This window comes from Diceros bicornis, chromosome 34 (genome assembly GCF_020826845.1).
Source record: "Diceros bicornis minor isolate mBicDic1 chromosome 34, mDicBic1.mat.cur, whole genome shotgun sequence".
NCBI lineage: Eukaryota > Metazoa > Chordata > Mammalia > Perissodactyla > Rhinocerotidae > Diceros > Diceros bicornis.
The window spans coordinates 31,209,283-31,229,605 of record NC_080773.1 but is presented as its reverse complement, the minus strand read 5'-3'; the positions used below and the strand labels follow the sequence as shown (position 1 = coordinate 31,229,605).

The 20,323-nt window shown below is 53.5% G+C and overlaps 1 protein-coding gene across 3 annotated transcripts; it reads right to left on the bottom strand.

Moving 5' to 3' along the window:
* Positions 1–56: 56 nt before the first annotated feature.
* PRKCG (protein kinase C gamma) lies at positions 57–17,282 on the bottom strand. Of its 3 annotated transcripts, XM_058530154.1 has the most exons (18): positions 16,927–17,282; positions 16,524–16,555; positions 15,329–15,411; positions 11,509–11,620; positions 11,229–11,360; positions 10,564–10,720; positions 9,738–9,872; positions 9,361–9,448; positions 9,043–9,072; positions 7,054–7,206; positions 6,554–6,742; positions 5,589–5,680; positions 5,438–5,500; positions 5,172–5,310; positions 4,052–4,132; positions 2,591–2,698; positions 1,204–1,344; positions 57–969 (listed from the first exon to the last, which is right to left on the bottom strand). In XM_058530154.1, the coding sequence occupies exons 1-18, from the start codon at positions 17,094–17,096 to the stop codon at positions 781–783; spliced, it is 2,094 nt and encodes a 697-aa protein (XP_058386137.1). In that variant the 5' UTR covers positions 17,097–17,282; the 3' UTR covers positions 57–780. The 3 variants fall into 3 exon arrangements, with proteins under 3 accessions (XP_058386137.1, XP_058386139.1, XP_058386138.1); XM_058530156.1 differs by lacking the exon at positions 1,204–1,344; XM_058530155.1 differs by lacking the exon at positions 4,052–4,132.
* Between the last annotated feature and the right edge of the window lie 3,041 nt (positions 17,283–20,323).

Below are 20,323 nucleotides of genomic sequence, written 5' to 3'. Positions count from 1 at the left end.
ACCACCGCACCCCCTTCATGCTCCAAGCTTAGAAGAAACATCCAAACACTTCAGTATCAGCATCCCAAATTTATTCTCCAGCAGCTGTGGTCGGGTGGGAAAGGCAAAGAGGAGTGGGGGGGGAGGGGAGTCCCCGAGAGTGGCAGGCGTTGGGGTGGGGGTGGGGTTCGAGCAGGATTGGAGCCATGCACCTGGCAGGCGAGCAGTGATGGGTTTAGGATGGGGGAATCTAGGACAAAAGCTGATTGAGAACAGTTGGGGGAGAATCCTCCATACATCCCCGGAATCCCCAGAGGGCGGAAGAGGGGCACTGGAGCGTGGGGGCACAGCCTCCCACTTTTACTCCAGAAAGGAGTGGGGTGGGCGGGGCCTCGGAGGTGGGGGGGTTGTTCTGGAATTCGAGTCTGGAACAGCCCACCTCATGAGACTATTTCCCAGATAGCAAAAAAAAGGAAAGGCATAGATTCTACCAAGGTGGAGTCTAGAACCCCATGGAGTTGGGTTGGTGGTGGTTCTGGAACCTGGAGGAGCAAAGTCCAGAACTCTGAGGTGGGTGAGAATCTAGGGCTCAGCGCAGCAGAATCTAGAACGCAGTAAGGCTCTAGAGACTGTATGGAGTTCAGACTGCCAGGATCGCTTGGGTGGGGCATCTAGCAACCCCGGGGCAGAGGCCAGAAGGCTGGGGAGCAAGATCTAGAACCGGGAAGGGGGTGGTGAAGTGGGGGCCGAGGCTGGCGCCGCCGAGGGAGCCATGGGGACACCTAGTGGCGGCAGGTGAGATTACATGACTGGCACCGGCGTCGGGCTGATGGGGCTGCGAGCATCCGGGTGCACGAAATCCGGGTTAATGTAGGTGAAGCCTTGGAAATCCGCCTGGTCGATGCTGGCCAGAACTAGGCGGTCTGGAGGGGTCAGCGCTGGCGCCGCCCTTGTGAAGAACTTGTCGAAGTTCTCCCCGCTGCGGCCACACTGTGGGAAACACCGAGAGGGGGACATGAAGTTCTGCCCACTCCTTGGGTGTGCGTCTATTCTGTATCCATGTCCTGTCTTCTTTAGAACCTTTGCACATCCTTCGTGGCCTCTGCATCTCCCCTGAAGATGTCTCCCTCCGCAGAGGGATCACACCCACCTCCACATATAGGGATTGGAGCTCCTGGGTCCCACCCCCTAGGGACCAAGGTTTTGTTCCTGAAGGTGACTGACCGGGCGGGGTCTGAAAGGAGGCGCGATCTCCAATCGTTCCAGCCGTTCCCAGTCGATCCAGCGGAAAAAGCCATGAGCACGGATCGTGGGCTCCCCGTCTGGGCCTGAGCCCAGGCGCTTTGCCGGGTGCTTGGTTAGGAACTGTGGGAAACACAGAAAGAGACGGACGGACAGACAGAGCCCCAGACAGGGAGGCCCAGAGCACGAGAAAGAGAAAGACAAGGACCGAGAAACAGAGAGACACAAGCACAGAGATGGAGAGAGAGAAGAATCGCAGGGGGAAAAGAAACGGGGGAGGGAGGGAAAAGAAGGAAGGAAGAGAGGAAGAGGAAGAGGGAAGACAAATGAGATGAGATGGAAGAAATCCAAACCCAGAGACCCAGGGACAGATAGAGAAAGAGAAAATCAGAGTGAGAGGGTATGAGGGGCAGAGAGACCCAGAGAGGAAGGGGACAAGGGCAGAATCTCAGAAAGGGATGGAGAGAAGGAGGAAGGGAAAGATTGAAAGAGAGAAAGAGATGGAGAGATTGGAGACCCAGAGAAAAGGGAGAATAGAGATCCAGAGAGAGGGGAGATCCAGGGGGGAGGGCAGAGACCCAGAGAAGGGAGGAGATGGAGGAGATGGGGGGGGGACAGAGCCAGAAAGAGGAGGAGGGAGACCCAGGAGACCAACACCAGAGAGAGAGAAAAAGACCCGATATGAGGGCAGGGACTCAGAGAAATGGGAATACAGAGATCCAGAAAGAGAGGAGGAGAGAAGTCCAGACAGAGGACAGATCCGGAGAACGTGTGTATGGGAGGGAGGGGAAGAAGGTAACAGAGACCCAGAGAGAGAGGGACAAAGATGCCAAAGGTGGGCAGAAATCCCGAAGGACACAGAGAGAAGGCAGAGACACAGAAAACCCCATCATATGTGGATGGAGGCAGAGGGATGAGACAGAAACCCAGAGAGAGACAGTCAGAGAAACATGGAGAAGCAGAAGTGTGCTAACATCTATTGAAAAGCTGCTCTAGGCTAGGTTCTTTCTCCTGCATTTACTCCATAACCCCAGGACTTAGGCAGGAATTGGGTCCAGCTGACCTGCTCCTTCCTGGAGAGGTGGTCCTGGCCTTCCTACACTTCTTACAGTTAGCCAGGAAGAGGGGACAGCAGAGGAGGATGAGATAGAGGCCATCCTTGGACTGGAGGTGGCAGCAGGGCAGTAAATTATTGTTCTAACAAAATCTCTGTACTGTATAAACTTTTCCAGCAGATGGAAGTAAAGTGATTTGAGGAGTGGGGGCCTTTTCCTAATGTGCAAAGAGACACAGTGTGGGCAGCCCTGGGGGCAGCAGTAGGGCGCATGAGTTATGAGTCTGGAGAATCTGGGAGTCAGGGGGCTCTTACCCCCTTGCAGATGGCCACGGCTTCCCGGGAAAGTGACTTGGGGTAGGTGACAGTTTGTTCCATGATGGCCTGAAACAGCTCCTCCTCATCCTCCCCATCAAAGGGGGGCTAAGGAAGTGCAGGAAATAGAGTCAGAGACTTGACACATTGCCTGTCCCCACCTTCACACCCTCATCACCCACCGTGAATGCAAACCACCCCCCTTGGCACTTCCAAGGGAAAAATTTGACTAAGCCACCAAAGCTTTATCTTTCTCTCTTTCAGACTCTCTTGTTTCCTATCTCAGATGCTTCAGCTCTCTGCACCTCTTTGCTGTTCTCTCTCTCTTTATCTGCTATGTAAATCAGTAGGGTGTTAATTAGGCAATATGTCGTTTAAATAGAAGAGACAAAAAACTGCAGGAAAATGTAAAAGCATTCTCCTGGTTGGAAGAGTGGCCTCCAGTTTTCTAGGATTAGGAAAAGCAATGCCAAGGCAAGGATTCTTAACGTGGGGTGTATAGAGGGAGTCTGTTTATACAATTGAGGGGGTCTGTGAACTTGGATGGGGAAAAATAATGCATATTATTTTTTTAAAACCTCTAACTGAAATTGAGCATTCTCTTCAATTATGAATGTAGGCAACAAACCACAATAATAGTACTTGTGACCTCACCATCAATAGAATCACAGATATTTTCTTTCACATTAGAGTTGCAGATATCTCAAAATATTAGTCATCTCTGCTTCAGAATTACTGGCAGACCTTCCTATTACTATGAGTATTACTATTTATTTCACTAACAGAAAGTCACATATATGTCCACATCCCAATGTTTAATATTTAGGCAACTGCATACAGTGAAATTAAATTTATTTAGTTGGTTAAGTTAGATTCAATTAAAATTTTAAAGGTTTGATAAACATATTTCAATATGATTGATTTCTTTTGTAATCTTATTATTTCGTGCATTTTTTTATTTTTATTTTATTTTTTGTGAGGAAGATCAGCCCTGAGCTAACATCCATGCCAATCCTCCTCTTTTTGCTGAGGAAGACTGGCCCTGGGCTAACATCTGTGCCCATCTTCCTCCACTTTATATGGGACGCCGCCACAGCATGGCCTGACAAGCAGTGGATCGGTGCGCGCCCGGGCTCCGAACCCGGGCCACCAGCAGCAGAGCACGAGCACTTAACCCCTATGCCACGGGGCCGGCCCCTTATTTCGTGCATTTAAAAATATTGTTCTGAGAAGGGGTCCGTGACACAATAAAGGGTGAAGCAGCCCTGGCTTGTGTGAAAATAATGCTTCAGGACCACGGACAGTGCTATCCAGGCAAGACTTTCCCGCTGCTTAGCACAGTCAATAGATTATAGACCTTCCTTTCCCAGCCTTCTCCTCCTCATATAAAAGCCACGTAACAGGTGGCACCTCACTCCGCATTGCCTTGGGCCAAGCCAGCTTCTCCTCAGTTTCCCTTACCTGTCCCGCCAACATCTCATACAGCAGAACCCCAAAGGACCACCAATCAACAGACTTCCCATAGGGCTGGTAGGCAATGATCTGGCAATGGAGGATGGAAGGCAAGGACTCATGATTTGTACTCTAAGAGGCTTAGGAACCCTCTGGCCTCATCCACTGGGAACCCTACCCACTTTAAGTGTTTTCAGTGCAAACTCTTCCCGCTCAGAATACTTTGGCCAGAGCTCCATCCTTTGGAAAATTAGGGAAACAAACTTTATCCACTTAGAACATTCCTTTGGTCCCAACTACAAAGACTATCTAAGGGCCAAGTCACAAGTTCCACCCATCTAGAATATTTAGGTAGCTGGACTCTCTCCTTACAATAGCAGGTGCATAGGGCAAAATTTCAGAGACCAGAGATTCTTAAATCTGGCTGCATTTCAGATTCATCTAGGGGGCTGTTTAAAAATAGATGTTCCCAGCCCTGAAGAATTCCAGCCTCAACAGGCCAGAGTCAGAGTCAGGAACATGTGTGTACTTTTCACAGTCTCCCCAGGTGATTCTGATTCCCAGCCAGGTTCTGAAACCATTGACATTGATTACTTCGGCGCTAGCATCCAACCACCTGGAAAGATCAAGGATGGCACCACCAACACCACCTCCTCCTTCAACTGAGAAAAGTCGGGACACATTCTCTCTCTACTTATATACAGTCAGATCATTAGCTCCATCCACTTAAAGTCAGAGCATACTCCGCCCACTTGAAAGATTCAGGAGACAGCCTCCACATGCTTAAAGCTCTCCAGGGAAGGGCCCCACCCACTCAGAGTACACTGGAAATCATCTCCGTCTTCTTAGAATAGTCCAGCAACAGGCCCTGTTCTCTTAGAATTCCTAGGAGCTGGTCCAGCTCTTTTAGACGTTCACCCACAGGCCCCGCCCACTCTGCCTATTTAGAGACCCAGCTCTGCCCACTTCCAATGCTCTGCACATGGGCTGCTCTGTGCTGTTCCGCGTTAGAACGCCCACGACTCACGTAAAGACCCCAGGGTCGGCCCCCACATTATGAATACTAGACAACCAGCCACACCCACTCGGCAAATTTGGAGCGTGCCAAGAGCAGCGGAGTTAGGGTTACCTCGGGGGCTATGTAGTCTGGGGTCCCGCAGAAGGTGCGGGTCGTGGTCCCGGGGAAAACATTCTCCTTACACATGCCAAAGTCAGTGATTTTGATGTGTCCTTCAGCATCCAGCATCACGTTGTCCAGTTTCAGGTCCCTAGGAGTGGGGTGGGGTGGGGTGGGATTGCAGGAAGGGTTGAGTTCAGCCGGCTGGAGCCGTGAGTTCGAATCCCTTCCCCTCTAGGGGCCTGATTCCCTGTATTGACAGGCCTGGGACTGCTCACCGGTAAATGATGCCCTGATTGTGGAGGAAAAAGAGGCCGATGGCGATTTCCGCTGCGTAGAACCTGGAGGAGGGCGTAGGGAGTCAGAAAGTCCAAGGCTGGACTCCACCCCCTTCCACCTTCCCCCCCGCCTCTCTTGGCCGAGACTCACGCCGCATGGGGCTCCTTAAATTTGCCCAACTGCTGGATGTGGTACATCAAGTCGCCCCCGGTGACATACTCCATCACAAAATACAGGCGATCCTGAGGAGGAGTGGGCGGGGCTTAGAGGCGAGGACACGCCCACCAAGGGTAGGAACCGTCCATTCCTGCCCACTCCCGACAAACGTGGAAGGCTCCGGACATACTCAATCACAAATCCAGAGCAACTGGCCATGCCCACCGGGAGGCCCTGAAGATTCTCACCCAGCCACCTCAGAATGTCCACCCGCCCCAACCCCTGTTAGTTCAAACTATCAGGTGTTCTGGTCCTGCCCTGAGAATTGAAGATTGAGGCCCACCACGCATTCGAAACCCCGGGAATACCAAAACCTCTTTCCACACTCTCTCACACACATATGCAATCCCAGCCACCTATTAGGAACCAAAATGGTTCAGGCCTCACTTGCAATTGATAACAGTAATTTTTTTTAAACCCAGGAAGCTGGCTACGCCCCTTCGGAGCTCTTGGAAGTCATCACGCCCTCTGAAACCCTTGACAGTTCTGATTCCTTGTTCCATTCCACAATCTTGGGGAAACGCCTCGTTTCTGACGAGTCCTTCACTCAGAATAATCCAAGAGCTACGACCTTGTCACTCGGAACCCAATTGTAGGCACACCCACTCAGAAGACATTCTCCTCCACGCCCTCCTTTACGCAAAAATCCTTTACTCGAGAAACACCCACTCGAGACCAAGCTGGCTTAGGCCACGCCCACTCAGGAGCCCAGCCTCCTTGCCACGCCCCTCCAGAGCACCTGCATTGGGGCCACGCCCACCGAGGAGCCCATCAAAGCTCTGATTGCGGCCACGCCCAATCAGAGTGCATGAGGTTCTTTTGCCTTGCCGTAAACTCAGAGTCCCGACGCAGATGCCTGATCCATCCAGGGGGGAGGAGGCAGGGCTCCCGAGCCTTACCGGGGTCTGGAAGGTGGAGTGGAGCTGGGTGAGAAAGTGGGGCCGGCCTCCCGGGCCTCGGCCCCCCAGGGCCAGCACGCGTTTCTCCACCAGGGTGCAGTCCACGTCGTCATCCTGGACGATCACGTCTTTCTTCAGGATCTTGATGGCGTACAGCTCATCAGAGCCCCTGCGCTCAGCCAGCATCACCTAGGACAGAGTCCCAAAAGGCCCAGTCCATCTGGGCAACCCAGGGTGCAGGTCCCTACCCCTCCCTTTTGGGGACACAGAGAAACAGAATCCCAGGTCCTTCCTCTCTCTCTCACGGGACCGGGTGCCCTGACTTTGCCCTCAATGAAAGTATCCCCATCTTTATGCCTCTCCTCTCCAGGGACCCCAGCAAACCCTCTTTGGGGACTCAGCAGCCCAGTGTCCCTCCCTCCGTACCTCTTCCCTAAGGACCAGAAATCTGATCTCCCCCCAGACATCTTCCCCTTCCCCCAGAGCCCCAGGAATCCAACCTTCCCAAAACTGCCTTTTCCTAGAACCATGAGGAAGCTGAAGTCGGAGATGTGCAGACGTCCAGGGCTCGCCCCGAAGAAACAGCGCTTGGAGTCCGTGGGACTAGGGGATGGGGAGGGGATGGGAGAGGATGAGGGACCCATCCGCACACGCTGTGAGAAAGGGGAGAGATCCGGAGGTAGTCAGACCCCAGACGGGGATAAAGAGACGCCCCTAAGAGAGGCAGCATCCAAGAATGAAAGAGATGGGGAGAGACGGAGAGATGGAGAGGAAAAAAAGTTGCCCCGCCCCACTCCTCGGCTTAAGAACTTTCTGTGACTTCCCATAGCCTGGAGGGTTTATTTATTATTTAACTAACACTTGGATAGCTTACTATATGCCATTAATCTTCTGGAAAACCCTGTTATCACCCCCTATTTTAGAGAAGGGGAAATTGGCACAGAGACATTAAGTAACTTGCTGAAAGTCACACAGCAGGTAAAAAACAGAGCCGGAAATCAAAAATCCATTAAAGCCAGAGACTGTGTCTCCTTCCTTTCTGTTTCTCCACCATCACCCAGTGCAAGGCTTGGAACACAACAGATGTCAGCAAGAGGGTGTTTAATGGATGAAAAGTCTCGAGTGCTGAATGCACTTCCTCTTGCTCAGCCTTCAGAGCATTCCCAGAATCTGAACACCTTTACCACCACTGTCCCCCTGGACTAAGCCACCAGCTACTCCCATCTAAGTGGCCTTCTTCTGTCCACTGTCTACCATCTATTCTCTACAGAGGCAGTCATCTTGTTCAAGTCTAATCACCTCAGGCCACCTCTGACACCTTCCCCTCTCATTCAGTTTAAAAGCCATAATCCTTCCAATGACTGCCAAGGCACCCTCTTCCCTCTCTGACTTCATCTCCTACTTCTCCCCACCCCATGCCCCTCTGTACCATCCTCACTGTCCTCCTGCTGTGTCACAGATACTCCCGGCCCACTCCCACCTCAGGGCCTTTGCACATGCTCTTCCCTCTGCCTGGAAGGCTCTCCCCCACTGTCCTCATGGCTCCCTCTCTCACCTTTTATGTCTTTGCCCAGTGGTTACTTTGTGAGTGAAGCCTTCTCTGCTTACTGCAGTTAAAACAGCAAAATCTTCCCCAATAGCACCCCTGTCCTGCTTAATGTTTAATTTTCTCCATCTCGCTCACCATCTTCTAACATATTATCATTTACTTCATTTTGTTTAATGTCTTCCTCCAAACGGGAGCCCCATGGGGGCGGGAATTTTTCTTTTTCTGTCTTGTTTGCTGCAACATCCCCAGTAGAAGCATGCCTTGCACACAGAGGGGCTTAACAAAATAGTTTTTTGAAAGAATAAATGAAGGAGAGAGCATTCCTTCTATGGCCTGAAAATCTGGTCTGCCCTCCTCTGCCCAGGGAATCCTGCACTTCCTTTCCCCAGGGTTCACAGCTCTGGGAAGCTTTCTCTGACCCTCTCAGGCTGTGCACGTACTTCTGGGGACTCCTAGTGCCTGAGGCTATCTCCATTATCACACACATTCCTCCTGTGTGAATGTCTCTATCCGTAACTCTCTCCTACAGTGAAAGAGGAGCTTCCTGGGGGATGGCAGGATTCTACACCCAGAACAGGGCTTAGCTTCTGTGACACCTCAGGGAACAAGTGTTCAGGGAGTGAGAAAATGAGTGGAGGAGAGAAAGGCCACAATGATACAGAGACCGAAAAACTCAAAGATCAGTTCAGTTGCCACCTCCTCAGGGAAGTCTTCCCTGACTACCTTCCCCCAGGCGCCTCCTCTATGCTTCTTCATCCTGGAATTTAAGTATCTGTGACTGTGTCCCTCCCTTGGGGGTAGATACACAAGACCTGTTGACAAGTAGGTGCTCAGCCCATGTGTGTGGAAATGAAGACAGACATCAGAGGAGGGAGACATGGAGAGAGATAGAGATCACAGGAATGTAACTGTGTGCATTCCCGGCCTCACCTCTACTCACCTCATACAGTTCCAGGGGGTAGTTACAGGCCTGAAAGAGAAGAAATCTAGAGTCAGAGCTGCCAGAGAAGTAAGAGATTGCCCTGGAGGGGGAGGTGGGGGCCCACAATCCCCCTAAGCCATGGGGATGGTTAGGAACTCTAACTCCCATCAGACCCTGGGACAGGAGTCCCCTAGAAATGCAGAGGAAGGAGCCCCAGGGTCTTCTGGGAATTGTAGTCCCAGCACTAGTAGGCGGCCAAGGGGTGTAGGGAAAGGCCAGCTCTGAACTGTGGGAGGCTGGGCCGGGGTCCCCTTGGGGAAGCCGGGGTCTGGGTACCTCAAACTTCTGGAGGAGGCTGCAGTTGTCAGCATCAGCCACCGGCACATTGTAGTACTCGCCCTCCTCCTGGTTCAGTAACTTGTACCTGACATACAGACGTAGACCAGAGTGGGGCAAGAGTGGAGCAGATGGGTGGGGTCGGGGGTACCCGTGGGAGAGGCAAAGACATCAGAAGAGGGGAAAGAGACAGAGAGACAGACACAGAGATGGAGAGAGAAAGAGTGAGCTAAGGAGAGGGAGGAGGAGGAAAGAGAGACAGAGGGAGGGGGAGAGAGAAGCGCTGGGAGGCAGAGAGAAGATAGTGGCCCAGAGGAGAGAGACCACGCACAGAGCGGGATGGAGATGCCCAGGCCCCCCCCCGGCCCCGCCCTCACCAGCCGTCCACCGGCGCCTTGAGCAGCTCCGAGACGCCGAAGGACATGGCACCCATGAAGTCGTTGCGGGAGGTCCGGTCCCAGTCCCACACCTCCACGCTGAGCCGGCGCTCCACGTCCCCCGGCTTCAGGTTGCTGCAGGAAGGGTGGGGCGCAGTGAGGGACCCAGCTCCTGGTTCCCCCCACGTCCCCACCCTTGGTGCTGGAGGAGGAGGCAAACCCTGCGAGCTGGGGTCTGTTTCCTGCTCTGTAAAGTGTCTTCCCACCTCTGGTCCTCCCCAGCATCGGGGCCCTAAGTAAATCTAGACAGCTCTCTCTCTCTCCCTTCCTCCCACTTTCTTGGCCCCTTCCCATCCCTGTCTTCCTGCCTTTCTCTCCAGATCTCTCTCCCACTCTGAAACTGTGTCCCCCTCCTCCCTCCGGGTCTCTGTCCTTCTGTCTTTGTCAGTTGGCTTCTCTTTCTCTCCCTGCCACCCACTACCACTCCTCTGCTGGCAAATCACCCCCCGCCCTCCATTTCATCTGTGTCTTTCTTTGGGTTTGTGTCTCTTCTTCTGAGACTCTCTTCCCCATCTCTCTTACTCTAAAGTGGTGGGCTTTGATGGAGATTAAACACACAGACCAGTCTGTCTGTCTCTCAGCTTCTGTATCTCTGTCCCTCTCTCTCAGTCACTCCATTCTCTTCTCCCACTACCTTTTTCTGCCCTTTTTTGAGCTCCCTCTATACTAACACCTCCCACTAGCTGCTCTCTGAGGTCTTGTGGGCCACCAGGACCCTCAGATCATTCTGTCAGCCATCACAGCCTCCCCTGCACCCGAGGCTCACAACACAAAGGTCTCGTTCCACACGGGGTTTAGTGTGGCTTTCACCGTCCGGGTCTTCTGTTTTGTCAAGTTCCGAGGGTCTGGGATGAGCTTCAGTTTCACATAGGGATCAGACAGACCATTGGGGTCCATGGGGATGAGGTTACGGGCCTCACCAACTGGAGCGGGGAGGCGAAGGAGGGTAGATCGGGTTAGAGATGCAGGAAGAGGACTCCAAGCCTCCCTCGGTCAGCAATCAAGAATTCCAAGCTCTCAGCCTCCTTTCTCATGAACCAGGTCATGAGACCCTCTCCAGGACCCAGAAGACAGGGCATAAAGCCCCTTCCCCAGCCAGTGACCCAGAAATCAGACCCACAGCCCCTTCCTCCATTAGGATGCAGGAATCAGGATCCTGGCCATATCACCAGGAGTAACCCGGAACAAGGTCTTTTCTCATCCCTCCCTCTCAAGGACCTCGATGCCTAGAATGGCCATTAAGAGGCGTTGAAAGCTTCAGGGGCAACGCTGAAGACGGGGCTTCCAGCCAGAAGGGGCGTGGCCGGGTGGGGTCAGGGATGTGGGCGTGACCACCAAGAAGGGCGTGGCCTTCCCGGGCGGGAAGGGGCAGGGGCCGCGCGGGTGAATTCAAACCGCCCAGCACGCTTGGATAAAAGAGCGGGGCCTCACCCGTGACGTGGATCTCATCCGCAGTCGGAGCCCGGATTTCCAGCTGCAGGCGCCCGCGGCGCTCCGTGTGGTCCACGCCGCACAGAGAGGGCACGCTGCGCACACAGCGCCGGTGCACGTTCATCTCGCAGCCTGGGCGGGCAAAATTGAGGGCGGCACTTCAGGTCCTGGTCCCGACCCCAGACTCCATCCCCCATCGTTGCCCGAAAGCCCGGCACTGCGCTTCTGCAGGGGCCCCAGAAGCGCCAAGTTCTGGCTTGAGCGGCGAGTGCAGACTCACAGGAGCATTTCATGCCCTGGTGCACCAGCCCGTAGAGGAGGGAGCCACAGTGGTCGCAGAAGGTGGGGCTGCTGTAGCTGTGCAGGCGGAACTTGTGCTTGTTCCGAGGATCCTAGGGCAGAGAAGGTGGGTCAGAGGCTGTCGGCAGGGGTGTCTTCAAACCCTAGGAGAGCAACCCTTGAACTCTGCCTCCCTCCGCCTTGCTCTCCCAGTCTTCCTGCTGCCCCACCTCACTCACGCTGCAATATTTATTGAGCACCTACTGTATGCCAGGCACTGTTCTCAGTGCAGGGACCAGCCGTGAACAAAACAAATAAAAACTCCTGTCCACATGAAGTTTACTTTCTAGTTTGAAATAGAGTGATCAGGGAGGCATCAATAACAACGTGGCATTTTGGAAGAACCTGAAGGAGGTGGGGGCTTCCAATGTCCCATATTCCCTACTCTCGCCACCTCCCATAAGCTGTTCTCCGAGAACTTGTGAGCCACCATGGACCCCAGATTGTTCATTGTCAGCCTCCATCAATATCTGCCCCATGAAGATCTGCCTTCTCTGAGCCCCTTGTGGGATGGAGAATCTGACCTCTTAGTTATAGGCCCCTGAGAGTCCTAAATGAGAGACTAAGTGTAAACGGAATGGCAGGGCCTGGCATATTAAATGTGCTCAGTACTGTTACTCCTACTGCTGTTATTATTAGTGATTTTTATTGCAGTCCCCACATAGCCTTGGGTCTACATAAGAGTTAGGCCGGGGCCGGCCCCGTGGCTTAGTGGTTAAGTGCACACGGATCCCGGGCGCGCACCAACACACCGCTTGTCCAGCCATGCTGAGGCGGCATCCCACATACAGCAACTAGAAGGATGTGCAACTATGACATACAACTATCTACCAGGGCTTTGGGGAGAAAAAGGGGAAAAAACGGAGGAGGATCGGCAATAGATGTTAGCACAGGGCTGATCTTCCTCACAAAAACAAAACAAAACAAAAAAGAGGCCATTTCCCAGCAGTGTGATTTAGGGCAAGTTAATGCCCAGTTTGGAGCCTCAGCATCCTCCTCTGCACAGTGGAAATAAACAATCTATATCTTGAAGCAATGCTAAATGTACAGAGTCCAATTAAGCGTGAATTTAGGACACCAGCAAAGCATTCCTCCCTCCACCCCCCCAGCAATGACTGAGGGTTAAACAATATGATATTTGCCTGTTTCGAAGAATGCATTGCAAGAGTTATCCTAGGGTGAAAATTCAGGACATTCTTGGACTTTTATTTATTTTGCCTTTTAGTGGGGATTCCATTTTGTATTATACTTGGGTGGGGGTAGGTGTTAGCGGTTGCCACGATCTCTTTCCATGCTCTGGGCCTCCAAATATCTTCAGCTGACCCTAACTCAAAGGGGTCCTGCCGAATTAAATGAGATACTGTATGTGAAAGACCCCTGGCGGGGTCCCTGACACACAAGCGCTCTATGAAGAGAGGCTGATGTTATTATTCTCAAGGTGAAAGTTACTATTAAAAAGGAGACAGTACTGGGGCTCCAAATAGAGCAGGGTCCAAATTTTGACCCTGTGTGGCCTCCCCCACACCATCCCTTTCAGAGACTCAGGCCCCCTCCCTATAAAATGGGGCTGTGAGCCTTCCCTGAAAAGATCTTGCAAAGACTAAATGAAATCAGGTTTGTCAAGCCCTTAACCCTTCTCAAGCCGTTGACCCATGTTCTTCACAACAAGAGCAAAAGCATTAAGAACAAAAAAAAAGCCAGAATGATGTAGAGGAAAGCCCCCCTCCCCACCATTTGCCTCTGTTTCCTCATCAGCAACAGTAATCATTTTACAATGATAATCATTAATACTTTGTATCTTGCTATGTACCAGGTATCATGCCAAGTATTTGGTTCATTTAGTCCTCAAAACAGTCCTATAAGGTGGGCATGAGTATCACCCATTTTACAGATGAGGAAATCAAAAAGTGCAGAGAGGTAAATTAGCTTCCCGAAGGTCACAGAAGCAATACGTGGTGCAGCTGGGATTCAAGCGCAAGTGTCCTGGCCTGGGAGCCTCTGCTCAGCTGGGAACAGGCACAACGCCTATCCTTACGCGCTGTGGTGCAGATTCAATCCTGTACTGGATACAAGATATCTGAGGAATGTACGCCATGAGCACTAAATAAATCATAAGTAGTGTTGGTGGTGGAGGTGGGCAGGTGGGGCAGTCAATCAATAACACATACAGATGCTGATAGACAGTGGTGCTCAATATATGTTCTATGAAGTCACATCCTCTATGTCAACTTCAATTTTCTTCACCTGACAAGCTGGCAAAATGCCTCAAGGACTTCTGTCGATCTCTCTCTCTCTGTCTCTCTGGTGCGATTTCTCTCTCTGCTTCTTTCTCCATCCGATAATCATAAAACCATCTCCAACCTTGTGTCAAACCCCGGGCTAGACTCAACCTGCCTGACTTCACTGAACTATCAAAACATGCCTAGGGATGTGTGGATAGATGCTGCCCCATCCGCATAGGGTCGCCACTGACCATATGTGCTATTTATATTGAAATCAGTTCAAATTAAATGGAATTTAGATTTCAAGTGCCGCGCTAGCTAGCTATGCGTGGCTGGTGGCTGCCCTATTGGACGGTGCAGATAGAGAACATGCCCACCATTGCAGAAAGTTCTGTTGGTCAATGCTAGGCCGTCAGCTCCATTTTATAGAGGGGTAACTGAGGCTCAGAGAGAAAAGCCCCATGGCCAGACAGTAAGTAAAGGAGGGATCAGGGATGGGCACTCAGGGTTGACTGTTCTTGTAAGCCCCTGATGTGGGGGGGAGGGGAGGAGAGAGAGGTTGTCTGTATTTGGGTGTGCATGGGGGGATCTGTATATGCACATATGTGTGTGACCACATGGAATCCGGATGCATGGAATTTGTGTGTGTGCCTGGGGGGGGTCTGTATATGCACGTGTGTGCATGCAGTTGGGATCTGTGTATTCACATGTGTGTGCATGCATAGTGGTCTGTATATGCATGTGTGTGCATACATGGGGGTCTGTATATGCACGTGTGTGTGCACGCACATGGAGTCTGTATATACACGTGTGTGTGCATGCATGGGGGTCTGTATATGTACGTGTGTGCATATGTGGGGGGATCTGTTATGCACGTGTGTGTGCATGCATGGGAGGTCCATTATGCACATGCATGTGTGCATATGCATTGCAAGATCTCTCTGGGCCTCCTCCTCTCAGCACCTCCTAAGCCGTTCTCCATATCCACCATTTTCTATTCTAGTCTCTCTCCGTGAATCTGCACCTCTGTCTCTCTGAGTTTCTCTGTCTCTGTCTCTCCCAGTCTCTCCAGGTCCCCTTTCCCTTCCTCCTGTGTCACTGTCTCTGCTCCATTCGTCTCTCTGTCTCTATCTCAATCTCTCTGTCTGGGTCGCTATCTTTTTCTGCATCTCTGAGATTCTTTTTCTGTCTTATCTGTGGATCTCTGTGCCTGCATCAATATTTCTCTCTCTCTCTGTCCCTCAGCTCTCTGTTTTTTAAATCTCTTGACCTCTGGTTCACAGTCTAGTGCCAGTCTTTGGTCCCCTCACCCCTGCCTCCTCTCTGTCCCCCACCTGTGTCCCCAGCCTGTCTCAGTCCCCTCACACTCCCCCTTTCCAGGCCAAGGGCAGGGAATCTGGGCCAGACTAGCTCCCCCTATCTCTCCAGCCCCCCTCCCCTCCCAGCCTTAAAAATAGCAGGAGAAATTGGGACGGACGCCGAGGGGGTGAGGGCGGGGGTGCGGCCCAAGGAGGAAGAACCAGGTGTCCGGGCACTCACGTCCGTTTGGGGGCCTTTCCCAGCGCCTGGACACTCGAAGGTCACAAATTCGTGGCATCGTCGATGAACCACAAAGCTGCAGACTGAAGGTGAGAATCATAGAAACACAGAGACGAGAGAGAGACCTCAACAGACAGAAAATCAGAAAGAGAGAGAGAAACCCTGATGGAAAGAAAAGCAGAGATAGAGGGACCCTAATATAGAGAGCGTTCAATAGACAGAAAATCAAAGGAGAGATCTTGACATGAAGAGAGGGAGACAGAAATTCAAGAGATGGAGCCAAAGAAAGACAGAAACAGAGACAGAGAATCACAGAGCACAGAGAGCTTAATGCATACACACAGCCAAAGGGAGACAGAGAGAGAGAGAGACAGAGATGGAGACAGAGAGAGAGAGAGACAGAGATAGAGACAGAGACAGAGAGACAGAGACAGACCGGGACAGAGAAAGACAGAGAGAGAGAGACACAGAGAGAGAAACAGAAACAGAGAAAGACAGAGAGACAGAGACAGGGAGAGAAAATAGGATCCCATTGACAAATACGGACCCACAGACAGAGATAAATCGAGGAGAAATGCAGGCAGATGTGAAGAGAGAAAACAGAGAGAGATCCTCTGACAGAACCGAGAGAGCAGCAACTTGGGCAGAAGTGAGTCTGGGGGCGCCGCTGCCAGACCACCCCCCTCCCTGACTCACTCTGTTCTCAGCAGTAGCAGCTGTTGCTTTAGGACTCGCCCCCCTCTCCCGCCCTCCACAACAGCCTGCCCCACCCGGCCCCCACCCACCCATTGGTGACCCCACCCGGCCTTCCCCTGCCTAGGACAGTCAGTGTCGTCATGGTGACGGGAGCCTGAGGGGCTCTGACTTTGCATCTCCAGCCCCCCCCCCCCCCCCCCCCCCCCCCCCGTCAGCTCCCCTTTTCCAAATCTCCCTGTTCCCATGGCAACAGATTCTCCAAATATCTGTCCCCACCTGGAGCCGGCCGAGGGAGGGGCCCCCAGCACCACCTCCGCGGTGGCCCAGCCGTCAGAGCTCCCTCCCCACCGCAGGCTGTGTCTCTGCCACACCCCCCCCGCCCCGGGCTCCCCCGCGCCTCTCTGGGGACCAGAGAACACGTGTGTCGAGCATCCCCGGCTGTGGGGCCCCAGCCTCCACCCTCCTGAGGGTCCCAGGAGTCCAGGCCTCCAGCTCTTACCTTGACATTGCAGGCCCTGTTTTCCAATCCCCCTGCAAGGAGAGTCAAGGATCTGAGGTCAGCGCAGGAGAGGGTACCTGGACCCCTCACCCCTGCCAGCTGTGGGAGGCAAGCGTCCTTCAACACTCCTCCCGCAGGACCCAGGAGTCTGAGCCCCAGCTGCCTCTTCCTTCTGGAACCTAGAAATTCTCGCTCCCAGCCCCCTTCTCCCTCAGACCGGGGAGCCCAGGACCCCAACCCCTCCTCCCTCTGACTCAGGAGTCCAGGCCCCCAGCCCCCTCCTACCCTAGGACCAGGAGCCAGGGCTGCAGCCCCCTCTTCCTCCCCGCTCAGGTGTGCGGTGTGACAGGAGTCTCTACCCCTCGGCTCCTCAGCCCTCAGGCCCCCAACCCCCTTCCCTCACCAGATGAAGTCAGTGCAGTGGCTGCAGAAGGTTGGCTGCTTGAAGAAGCGAGCGGTGAACTTGTGGCTCTTGACTTCGTGGACCACCTTCTGCCTCAGAGCCCCCTTTCTGCAAAAGAGGGGCCGGGGTCCCCCCTCCGAATCGCCTCCGCCGGGGCCCAGACCTGACATGGCCCCAGGAACGTAGCAGGGACCAGGATCCTGCCTTTCTGGGGAAACAGGTGGAAGGGCGAAGGAGCCGGAGACTCGGGAGAGCAAACGAGCCACCGGGAGATTCTGAGGTGGGAAGGAGAGGGGCGAGGCACCTCCAGGAGCGGTGCGCGCGCGGCAGGGAGCAGCACCCCGGGGCGCGCCCGCTCCGCCAGGGGGAGCGGGCGAGTGGGGCGGAGAGCCGGAGGCAGGGACGCCGAGGAGCCGGAGGCACGGGCGGTGGCGTTGGGAGCTCCAGCTCAGGCACCTGCTGAAATGTGGGAGCCCCGACTGGGGGGAGGCGTTGCCATGACGACCGAAGGGCGGGGTTTCGGCTTAAAGGCGTCCCCCCTCCCTGAACACGGGACAAATGCCCTCCCCCCCCCCCACACACGTGCACATACCCACTCCAGGGGCTGGCTGGAGGGAGGGGACATCCTCTGAGCTGTGCCCTCCCCCCACCTCAATCTGTCTACTGGCCCCATCTTCCTTTCCCACTAGGGTGCCGCCGTGGGTCCTGTTAGCCCACTGCGACCCCTCTCGGATCTCTGTGTCTCTGACTGTGTCACTCTCTTTCATTCCACAAACTTTGTCTTCAGTGCTGGGGATCCAGTGGTGACCAGGGGGCTTGGTGTCTCCCTTTCTCTGATGCCCTCCGAGTCTTGACTTCTCTCTCTGGGCCTCGGTGAATGTGTATGTCTCTGTCTCCCTCTGGGAGGATCTCTTTCTCCTGGTCTCTGTTCCTCTCCCTGTATTCCTGGCTCGCTCTCTGTGTCTCTGTTTCTGCCTCTGGGTGGATTTGGCATTCCTTTCCTGGTCTCTGAAAATTTCTGTTTCTATTTCTCTGTTTTCTTCGCTGTGTGTCTCCATCTCCATGTGTCACTCATCCTGCGACCCTCTCTGGGTCTTGGTGTCTCTCTCTCTGACAGATGTCTGTCTCACCGTGAATCAGTCTCCCTCTGTCCTTCCCTGTATGTCTCATAAATTCTTGCGCTTCCGTCTCCCTGAATCTCTCCTCTCCCTGTCTCTATTTGTCTCTCTGGCTCTTTGACTCTCTCTCTCAATCAGATTGTGACTCTGTGGGTCTCTGTCTGTCTCTCTCTCTGTGTCTTTCTCTTTGGGAGTCAATCTCTGTCTGTCTTTCTCTTTCTCTATGTCTGTCCTCTTCTATTTCTCTCTCTCTGGGGGTCTTTCTCTAAATCCTTGCTGTCTCTCCCTCTCTCTCTCCCTGTGTCCCTGTCTCTGTAAGTGTCTGTGCCTGTCCCTCTCTCTGACCCGCTCTCTGGCTCTGTCAATCTCTCCCTCTGTCGCTGGAAGCCTCTCTGAATGTTCGAGTTGCTCCGTCTCCCCCACCCCCATCTTTGTCCCTTTCTCACCCACTCTCTATTTGCCTCTCTGGCTCTATGAATATCTCTCTCTGTTCTGGGGGTCTCTCCCTCCCTCCACGTCTCCCTGTGATTCAGTCTCTGTCTTTCTCTCCAGGTGTCTCTCTGGCTCTGGAATTCCCCGTCTGCACAGCTCTGTCCCGGGTTGGGAGGGTGTCTCGGACGCTGGCCCTGTCCGTCTCCCTCCGTGTCTCCCCTGCGTCGCTCCACCAGCGTCTCTGCCTCTCCGGTTGGACTCCCTCCCTCCCCCCGCTCTCGAGCGCTTCCCAGTCCGAGCTCCTGGGAGACCCGCTCTGTTGCCAAGGGCAACCACGGCCCGCTCGGGGCTGAGGGGTGCAATGCATCCTGGGACTTGTAGTCTGAGCCTGCGAACCGCCTGTTCTCGCGACGCGTCCGAGAACTTCCTCTCCCGGCGTACCGCGCGAGGCGGGGCGGGGCGCTGCGGCAGCGCCTGGGGACTCCGGACGCCCACCGTGCCTTCTCTGAGACCTGTTGGGGTCGGGGTCAGGTTTCCAGAAGCCGTAGGGGAGGTGAGAGATCCAACTCCGCTCTTAACCCCCAAACGTGGAGTCCTCTAACCTTCTAGCCACCTCCCGGCGTCCGCCATGCTCTAGGGCAGAGGCTAGGGGGCGGGGGTTGCCCCGAAAACAGACCTAGGAATCCCAGGGCGCTCTAGTCCTCCTCTGCTTGGGTTCTTCCCCGAGTCACCAACTTATCAACCCCAGGTTCTAGAGCTGTTCTCTCTCATGCCTTCCAGGAGGGATTCAAGCGTGGGACGGGAGAGGGAAGGGGGTCGAGACGCCCTTTGAGGAAGCAGGGATTGGTGCAGGTCAGAATTCTGGGGTGGACACAGCGGAGATCAAAAGGAGGCTTTTCCTCACTGAAAAGGAGTGCGTCTGTTCTGGTTAGCCCTTCTCCCTCTTCCGGAGGGATCCTTCCCTCCCTTGCAGTATCTCTTCCCGATTGCTTTTGCGGGTGTAGGTGCAGAGAATGGGTTGCATGATCCTGGGATTTTCCCGGGTTTATGTATTTATGTGTTTGTGATTCTCCTCAGGCTGGAGAAACTGGCAAGATGACCTTCTGTGGGACAGATTTATTATAGGAGTAATTCGTTTGATCTTTATCAAGGTCTTCTGTTGAGCAGGGGTGTCAGGGAGCTCAGAGTGGGAATGTAGGCAGGGTCAGATCCTGAAGGCCTTGAATGCCAGACTGAGGGGCTTTGGTTTTTACCTATGGGCAAGGTGGAGTGGGATATGGAAAGACTTGAGCCGGGGAGGGCAGTATCAGACCTGGATGTTGGAAGCATCCCTCTGGGGCCAGGGTGGGCTGGAGGTAGGATGGTCACGAAGGCGGCTGGGGCAATAACTCAGGTGAAACAAAATGAAACCTGAGCTGTGTGAGGAACCTGGAGAAGGGGACAAATATAAACAGTATTTAGGAGGAAGAGTAGACAGTGTTTGATGAGCGACTGACTGACAGAGAGGAGACTGACAGAGAACAAGTGTCTGGGCTCTCAGCCCTGAGAGTCTATTACTAAGATGGGGAACCTGGAAGAGTTGATTTTGGAGCAAAGATGCTGCACTCAGACTGGGACATTGTATTTCTGAGGTGCTCATGGGACTGCAAGGAGGGAGAAATCTTGTTCATTTCTATCCTAACTACCTCTCCTGGTTTGACAGGGTAATTTGGAAGATCCAGACTCAGCTAGTATTTTCTGATGAGGCAAAGTTTTCTTGGCCCCAATTCCCCTTCTCCTACCAGACCCAGGAATCTGGGCCTTGCCCTCTCTCCTGGAGTCCTCCCCCATAATAAAGCAAGCACAAG